The sequence below is a fragment of the Lactuca saligna genome, chromosome 8 (genome assembly GCF_052625555.1).
Source record: "Lactuca saligna cultivar CGN05327 chromosome 8, ASM5262555v1, whole genome shotgun sequence".
Classification (NCBI taxonomy): domain Eukaryota; kingdom Viridiplantae; phylum Streptophyta; class Magnoliopsida; order Asterales; family Asteraceae; genus Lactuca; species Lactuca saligna.
This window is the reverse complement of record NC_136424.1, coordinates 35,783,424-35,793,472: the sequence shown is the minus strand read 5'-3', so window position 1 is coordinate 35,793,472 and position 10,049 is coordinate 35,783,424. Positions and strand designations below refer to the sequence as shown.

The following is a 10,049-nucleotide window of genomic DNA, read 5'->3' as shown; positions in this document are numbered from 1 at the left end:
ATAATATTACATGGTATATCACATGTGAATATTACATAGTATATCCATTTGTGAATATTAGATGATATATTCACTTATGAATATTACACAGTATATTCACATATGAATATTACACAATATTCACATATGAATATTACAAGGTATTTTCACAAATATATATAATTTTTATATGTTATTCACATATGAATAACATACAGACTTTCATATTTGGTTTTTTGTTTTAATAATCATATACTGAGAAAACATATTCATATATGAATATAACGTGCTAATTTAGTTCATGCATTTCATCAAACAGTTGGAGTGCATAAATTCAACTTTTTAAAAAAATGTTAGAAACATGATATTTTGACTATTTAAATCTACAAAAGAGTAGATTGATAGAGAATTATATGAAATTTTTCAAAAAAAAAAAAAAAAAACGATTTGATATTTTTCTAACCTCAGTTTTCAAGTTTTATTTGATAATCGATGTTGAATAAATGATATGAAATGGATTTTTGTTGATTATCGATGATGTTGATCTAATAACGTTGGGAGTATATTTAATCATAGATGTTGAAGATCTGATCGTATTCAAGCACAATTGAATGTTGAATTAAAAGAACCAAAAACGAATTTTTGTTGTTAACTGTTGAATCGTGTTGATTATTGACGAAGATCGATGATTGATTAGCACTGGATGATGTTGATTATGGTTTAATTGAAGAAATCTTGATGATTGTTGAAATTTGGAGAAGAAATTTGAATGATGAACGATGAATGGGTTTGAACTACAAATACGTATTTGAGATTGAAGGTTGTTCTCATATTTACAAGTTTGTCACCGTATCTTTTTATCTTGAATAAAATGAGTGGCTGAGAATGATTCCCCCATTCTTAAATTTTTTATTTTCTCAATTGAACCCACCCCTCTCTCTCTCTCTCTCTCTCTCTCTATATATATATATATATATATATATATATATATATATATATATATATATATATATATATATATATATATATATATATATATATATATATATATATATATATATATATATATATATATATATATATAAAGAAAATGAAAGTAATGATTAGAATAACGATGGAAACGAAAAAAAGTCTTTCTTGGTGTTCAGTCACTCTCTTTCTCCGTTATTCCTTTTCTCTTATTATACATGTACCCACCCATCGGGGCCACACCAACTGGTAGCTATGGTTTTCGAAGAAGGCGGATGGAAGGTATCAAATGGACATTAATGATAGACTTTTCAAAAATCAACTAGAGGTCAAGCTGCAGGTTTAGGACTCGATCAAGAGAGACTAAAAGTCTTGATGACAATGTTTATAAAAGTACTATTTTCATCTCCGCTAATCAATAAACAAAAACACAATTAACACATAAAAAGCAACCATGCATTTACAGATACTACTTGTAGTGGTAGTTATGGCATGTTTGGGGGCAGCAAGTGCTCAAGGGAAGTCCCACTGTAAAAAAACATGTGGTAATGTGACTATCGAGTACCCGTTTGGTTATGATGAGGAATGCTACTACAATTCAAATTTCCTAGTAACCTGTAACCAAACATCCGGTAATCCCATACCGATCCTTGGTGTAGGGACAACTAATATTGTTATTTCAAGTATGTCGATGGACAAGGGCGAGTTGGAGATTTTGATGTTTGTAGCCAGTGATTGCTACAACAGCTCTGGTTCCACTCGTAGGTTACATGCAACTTTGACGTTGGGGAAAATTGGGACGGATATCCGGGTCTCAACCAAGAACAAGTTTGTTGCAGTTGGGTGTGACACCTTGGCGTTTTTAAGAGGAACAAGGGGTCCGAGGATTGATGTTACAGGATGCAATTCTAACTGTGCTAGGAGAAGCCTTTTTACAAATGGATCTTGCACAGGAGTTGGGTGTTGTGAAGTAGCAGTTCCAGAAGGAATGAGCGCTTTCAAGATTATAGTAACAAGCATTAATAACCATACAAATATAACCGACTTCAACCCTTGTAGCTATGGCTTTTTTCTTAAAAACGGGAACTTTAACTTTTCAACCAATGATCTGCGTGAGTTTCAAACTCCCAGGATGCCAATGTTACTTGACTGGGCAATTGGAAACTCGACTTGTGAAAATGCAACAGCCACAAATACTTTGATATGCAAGGGAAACAGCGAATGCGATCGAAATTATACAGGTCCTGGATACCGCTGTAGCTGCAAAAATGGTTATAAGGGCAATCCTTATATTGAAAATGACTGCGAGAGTAAGTGCTCTATATTTCATCTTTTGGTGTTTTGTTTCCATTATTCGCTAATCCTTGTTGCACCAAGAGAAGAGTTTACTCCTAATGAAATGCTTGACCATTTAATTTGTACTCTACAGATATTAATGAGTGTATAAATGGTAATCATGACTGCCGACATGAATGCATTGATGAAGAAGGAAGCTATACATGTAAATGTCGAAAAGGCTACTCTGGTGATGGGAAAAAAGGTGGAACAGGTTGCACTGCAGATCAATCAATGGTTATTAAGATTGCAGTAGGTAAGCAAACCGATCAAAATCTTATCAGTTAATATTAGAGGTGCAGATCATTTGTGCTATTAGTGATCGATCATTGTTTCTTGTTACAGGTTCCTCAGCTGCTGCCATATTTCTGATTGTGTTTGTCAACTGGTTATACTTCGGACTCAAGAAACGTAAGCTTATGATGCTTAGAGAAAAATTCTTTAGGCAAAATGGTGGAATAATGTTGCAGCAACGAATTTCCAGAGATAAAGGTTCTGGTGATCAGGCGAAGGTGTTCACCATAGAGGAGCTTAAGAGGGCAACCAACAACTATGATGAGAGCAGGATTATCGGAAAGGGTGGCTATGGCACAGTTTTTAAAGGAGTTCTATCAGATAGTAGAACAGTTGCCATAAAGAAGTCCAAACTAGCAGATCAAAACGACACCCAGATAGAGCAATTTATCAACGAAGTCATCATCCTTTCTCAAATCAATCACAGAAACGTGGTGAAGCTGATTGGATGTTGCCTGGAATCAGAGGTCCCATTATTGGTTTATGAATTCATTCCAAATGGCACACTCTCTGATCATATCCACAACAAAGGCAAGTCGTCTGCTATTACATGGGACATCCGTCTTAGAATAGCAACAGAAACAGCTGAAGCCCTTTCCTACTTGCACTCTGCTGCATCAGTCCCAGTCATCCATCGAGATGTCAAGCCAACGAATATTCTCTTGGATGATAATTACGTGGCAAAGGTAGCTGATTTTGGAGCATCAAAGCTAATTCCTATGGATCAGAATGAGGTGGCGACAATGGTGCAAGGAACACTAGGCTACTTAGATCCTGAATATTTGCAGACGAACCAGCTGACAGATAAGAGTGATGTTTACAGTTTCGGAGTAGTATTAGTTGAACTTTTAACTGGAAAAAATGTTCTAAACTTTGAGAGGCCAGAGAAAGAGAGGAATCAAGCCAAGCATTTTCTATCTTCTTTGAAAGAGGGACGACTCTTGCAGGTTCTTGATCAACAGTTGCAGCAAACTGAAAATCATAACGAGATCATTACAGTCTCTAGACTTGCGGAAAGATGCTTACATGTTAAAGGAGATGAAAGGCCTACCATGAAGGAAGTAGCAATGGAACTGGAAGGAATATTGTCATCAAAGATAGAAAAGCATCCATGGGTGAATCATACATTGAATGAAGACGAAGTTGAGTATTTGCTTATAGAACCAACCATTAATGTCTATGAATTTGAAGATGGGGCTAATGCAAGTTCAAGTACCTTTGATAGCATGAGCAAGCAGACAATATTGCCCATTGCTAGTGGAAGGTAAGTAGGTAAGTTTATAAATACCTAAAAGAGACCGGACAAGTATGACGTTTGTTAAAAAGGAAACAAAAATTTCCTTTTCCAAAAGTAAAAGTTTTAACTTTTATAGTGGCAATTTAGCTCCCATGTAGTATCCTCTCATTTCTCCATTTGGTTATGATATGTTCCTATACTAATAAAAAGAATGTTTTTTTTTATTTATTTATTTTTATTTTTTATTTTTTATTTTTTTTTTATCATCTGTCACCAGTGTTATGAAAACCAGACCGGACCGGCCGGTTGAACCGGGAATCGGTGATGTTACCGGTTTCTTATCTCTCAAAAACCGTCTGTACTATGAACCGAAAAAACCGCCGATTTTAATGAAAACCAGAAAAAGCCGGGCTGGTTCAACCGGAATTAAAACCGTTTTATTGAAAAAAATAATGTTTTTCTTATATTAAGCTCAAAACAAGCAAGCCAACTCTAAAGAGATAGCCGACTGAAACGTTATTTGACTTGTTCTTCTATGCGTTGTTGGGCTCCATTTTATAGGCTTAGTTTACCTTTTATTTCCTTCTCACCCACCGATGTGGGATAACTCAAATATAACTTTTTTGGAAACGGCAAATGATTCAACGGAAGCCTTTACCCAATATTTCAGAGTAGATCCCGAGTTCGAGCTCCGCAAAACGGACAAACCCAGCCCCCATGGGGATTTCGAGGGAAAATTCCCCTACATATGACATCCCCAATTTCACAGCCAGAAAAGACCGATTTGTTTATGCTTTGTTTTATAAAATCAGAGTAATCGTTTGATTAAAAGAGTTGCAGAATTTGTTTCCAAAACAAAATATGATAAAATTTATCAAAACGTTTCTCAAAGAGAATGTATTTTCATTAAATAATAAAACCTCGGGATGTCATGTTCCGATACAAACCAAAAGCATAAATAATATAAAATAGACCTTACAACAGTTATTTATAACTACTGATCTATAATCCAAAATCTCTCGTCAAGTTCACCAACTTATACCCTTGTGCCATTACCTGTAATGCAAAGAAAACTGAGTGGGTCAGGCTTGGGAGCCTGGTGAGTTCAACCTACAATAATACATTTATTATATTCAATTATCAAACAATCAACCCAAATACCAATCCCCATATCTACTTTATTTTCTCAAGGGTTTACCCTAAGAATCCACTATCCTTCATTCATTCATTCCTAAGGATTTACCTAAGGAATTGGCACGAAGTCCATTGCTGCCAAAGCTTATCTATCAGATACTAAATCCATAGTTATCAGGCGCTAACTCCATAGTCACCAAGGTTTATACAATAGGCACGAAGTCACATCGTCACCAAGGTTTATCAATAGGCACTAAGTCACATAGTCGCTAGGGTTTACTCAATAGGCACGAAGTCACATCGTGACCAAGGTTTATCAAATAGGCACGAAGTCGCATCGTCACCAAAGCTTACTCAATAGGCACGAAATCGCATCGTCACCAAGGCTATACTTAATAGGCGCTACGTCTCATAGTCGCCACTATTTCATCTACCCATGTTCTACCTGACACATTTGTAGATATAAAATACATATACAGTTTAAATCATTTGACACCCGTACAAAAACATCAATTCTAAGCCCATCTCAAATAGACAAATAATATATATAACACATAGCACGTATTTCATAGCTAATACTTTATATTTATGTGTTAGAAGAAACTAACCACACACTCACTTGATCAGAAGATGATCGGACAACACTACGCCTTGTAAAAGTAGTATTCATCGGTAGATCTGGAAGATCTTCACAAAAACCGGGCTCCTCACGGGCATAGATTCGGGTCGAGAATTTCACTTCTCGGGATCTTCAGGGCCTCGGGACTTGCTTCGGGTCTCGGGGTTGATATCGGGGCTTCGGGGGTATTTCTTTGCACGTAAATCGATGCAATACAGGTGAGAGATGAGAGAATGAGCAACCAAACTCGGCTGGCCATTCAAATCTATTTATAGAGCAAAATTTGCCCTTTCCACGTCGTGGCACCTTTTTCCATGTCGTGGGCTTGGTCGTCACTGCATGCGTCATCGTCCACTTGCTCTGTCAGGCTCCAGAATGCGTCAGAAGTCATGCCACGTCGTGGTCTCTGACACAACTTTGGGGTTCGCGTCCCGAACTTTAGAAATTCATAACTTTCGCATCTAAACTCCATTTTCGATGTTCTTTATATCGACGCGTAAGTAAAAACAATATCTACAACTTTCATTTAGACTCCTTTGGCTAATTTTGACTTTATTTTTATTATATTATTTTTAGTAGGCCGGGACAGGAAAACTCCGTTATAAATTCATAACTTCTTCATCCGACGTCCATTTTCGCCTATCTTTTTATGGTTTCACTAATATTAACGAGATATTAGATTGTCGTTTAGATTGTTTCGGCTGAAACCCACTCGATCTCAAATTGAGTTAACAGGCTGCATACCGCTAAGTCGAAACTAGAAAAATCAAAACTTCCTCATACGAAGTCAGATTTGGATGTTCTTTTTATGCACGCTCTCGGTTTAACGTATTCTACGATTTTCATTTAGATCACTAAGGCTAAATATCGTTCTAACGTAAATTCACTTTTTACGTCGCGTTGTGTCGTGCCGGTTCTGTCGCGAAACTTCGACAGGTCATAACTTCTTCGTTATAACTCGGATTTTGGCATTCTTTATATGTACGTAATCCTTGTAACATACACTATAACTTAGTTAAGATTACTCATTCTAAATATTCTTTCATCAAAAAGTCATTTTTGATGCTTATCGTCTCTAAATTGACTAGCCCTGATCTACGGGCGTTACAATTATCTCCCCCTTAGGATGATTACGTCCCGGAATCATCAACGAAGTAAGAATTGTATAATGATTCCATACGTTATCTCTTCATCCTAGGTAATAACACTAACTTCTATGTTTCTTCGAAAGAGTATCTAACTCTAGGGCTTCTTGACTGCAAACGATGCTCAATCTTGCATCTGCTTTTCGTACTATGTTGGACTCTCAATCATAACCTTCAAGTTACAAAATAAGTCCTCATTTTGGACTCCTTCTTCTTCTTAGGATAAATACTTTCCTTTATCTAATGTAACAGACCGATGGGTCGTGTCCTGATGACCTTTCATCGTAGTCGGACTCAATTGATATGACCACTAGGGTCGGAATAACAACCATCTTACTAGTCATTACCGAAACAATGGTAATGACATACTTGAATAAAACGGAATCAATTACTAGCTTCTTGGTAACCTTGTGACTTTCCCTAATCCAAGCGTGAGTCCTGTGCTTCCGGTAGTATAGATTTCTACTACCATTCACACCTACTCATACTCGTCCCAAGTATTGTCTCGCAGTCCCCAAGTCCTAAAATCACAAAACAATTTAACACATACGAATGTGTCCAATTAATCATACAAATTTTCCTAGACTCTACTAGGACTTCTTCCATGCGTATCTTCAATCATTAATTCTACTTCAAGTCGATTGGCAATGGAAATTCCAGACGATGGGACAACTTCAAGAATTACACAAATCGTTCCACCATCCTGCTAATCGAAGGTGTACCTCAGACATACCGTACCCCTCTAAAGGTTCTGTTATTTTATCAGACATATTCTAAAGGCAAGATACCACTCTTACGATATCTTCCGATAGGTGTCATTCACTATCATAAGCCTTTCATTTCCTCCATTTACTTAATTCTCTATGAGTCTTCACTATAACATTGTATACACCAAAGCAGACGTTCGATGTATCGACACAAGAATATAGATAAAGGAAGGTTTAGACGTGTAATCCTCCTTATTACTTCGAAAAATTACATGCCAGTTCTAACATCGTAATTAAACGTTTATAATCCTGAGCACATATAATTTCTAGATCCGATCGGCAACAGACCATAGATCGAAACAAATAATAGCATATAAGGTAAACATATAGCATTTAGCACATAAAAGCATTTTAGACATCTTTCCTAAAATATACTAGTGCTCGTGTCTAAAATATGGTAGACACTCATCTCACAATCATCGCTTAGCATTCTAAGTTTAAGTCTAGAAATCCTACAAATTCCTAGTTCGCTTAAACTAATGCTCTGATACCAACTGTGACATCCCTAATTTCACGGCTAGAAAAGACCGATTTGTTTATGCTTTGTTTTATAAAATCAGAGTAATCCTTTGATTAAAAGAATTGCGGAATTTGTTCCCAAAACAAAATATGATAAAATTTATCAAAACTTTTCTCAAAGAGAATGTATTTTCATTAAATAATAAAATCTCGGGATGTCATGTTCCGATACAGACCAAAAGCATAAACAATATAAAATAGACCTTACAACAGTTATTTATAACTATATAATCCAAAATCTCTCGTCAAATCCACCAACTTACACCCTTGTGCAATTACCTGTAATGCAAAGAAAACTGAGTGGGTCAGGCTTGGGAGCCTGGTGAGCATATAGGGTTTTCAACCCATAATAATACATTTATTATATTCAATTATCAAACAATCAACCCAAATACCCATCCCCATATCTACTTTATTTTCTCAAGGGTTTACCCTAAGAATCCACTATCCTTCATTCATTCATTCCTAAGGATTTACCTAAGGAATTGGCACGAAGTCCATTGCTGCCAAAGCTTATCTATCAGATACTAAATCCATAGTTATCAGGCGCTAACTCCATAGTCACCAAGGTTTATACAATAGGCACGAAGTCACATCGTCACCAAGGTTTATCAATAGGCACTAAGTCACATAGTCGCTAGGGTTTACTCAATAGGCACGAAGTCACATCGTCACCAAGCTTTATCAAATATGCACGAAGTCGCATCGTCACCAAAGCTTACTCAATAGGCACAAAGTCGCATCGTCACCAATGCTTTACTTAATAGGCACTACGTCTCATAGTCGCCACTATTTCATCTGCCCATGTTCTACCCGACACATTTGTAGATATAAAATACATATACAATTTAAATCATTTAACACCCGTATAAAAACATCAATTACAAGCCCATCTCAAATTGACAAATAATATATATAACACATAGCATGTATTTCATAGCTAATACTTTATATTTATGTGTTAGAAGAAAGTAACCACACACTCACTTGATCAGAAGATGATCGGACAGCACTACGACTTGTAAAAGTAGTATTCTTCGGTAGATTTGGAAGATCTTCAGAAAAACCGGGCTCCTCGTGGGCAATGATTCGGCTCGGGAATTTCACTTCTCGTAATCTTTGGGGCCTCGGGACTTGCTTCGGGTCTCAGGGTTGATACCGGGACTTCGGGGGTATTTCTTTGCACGTAAATCGATGCAATATAGGTGAGAGATGAGAGAATGAGCAACCAAACTCGGCTGGTCCTTCAAATCTATTTATAGGGCAAAATTTGCCCTTGCCAGGTCGTGACACCTTTTTCCACATCATGGGCTTGGTCGTCACTGCATGCGTCATCGTGCACTTGCTCTGTTAGGCTTCAGAATGCGTCAGAAGTCATGCCACGTCATGGCCACTGTTGCCATGTCGTGGTCTCTGACACAACTTTGGGGTTCGCGCCCCGAACTTCAGAAATTCATAACTTTCGCATACGAACTCTATTTTCGATGTTCTTTATATTGACGCGTAGGCAAAAACAATATCTACAACTTTCATTTAGACTCCGTCGGTTAATTTTGAATTTATTTTTATTATATTATTTTTAGTAGGCTGGGATAGGAAAACTCCGTTATAAATTCATAACTTCTTCATTCGACGTCCGTTTTCGCCTATCTTTTTATCGTTTCACTAATATTAACGAGATCTTCGATTCTCGTTTAGATTGTTTCTGTTAAAACCCGCTCGATCTCAGATCGAGTATTCGGGCTGCATACCGCTAAGTCGAAACTTAGAAAAATCAAAACTTCCTCATACGAAGTCAGATTTGTACGTTCTTTTTATGCACGCTCACGGTTTAACGTCTTCTACGACTTTCGTTTAGATCGCTAAGGCTAAATATCGCTCTAACGTAAATTCACTTTTTACGTCGTGTTGTGTCGTACCGGTTATGTTGCGAAACTTCGACATGTCATAACTTCTTCGTTATAACTCGGATTTTGGTGTTCTCTATATGTACGGAATCCTTGTAATATATACTATAACTTAGTTAAGATTACTCATTCTAAATAATATTT

At 36.7% G+C, this 10,049-nt stretch overlaps 1 protein-coding gene across 1 annotated transcript; it reads left to right on the top strand.

Moving 5' to 3' along the window:
• The first annotated feature begins 1,306 nt into the window (after positions 1 to 1,306).
• LOC145011989 (wall-associated receptor kinase 2-like) lies at positions 1,307 to 4,038 on the top strand. The gene is made up of 3 exons (XM_078970752.1): positions 1,307 to 2,258; positions 2,378 to 2,539; positions 2,629 to 4,038. The coding sequence occupies exons 1-3, from the start codon at positions 1,403 to 1,405 to the stop codon at positions 3,843 to 3,845; spliced, it is 2,235 nt and encodes a 744-aa protein (XP_078826878.1). The 5' UTR covers positions 1,307 to 1,402; the 3' UTR covers positions 3,846 to 4,038.
• The last annotated feature ends 6,011 nt before the right edge of the window (positions 4,039 to 10,049 follow it).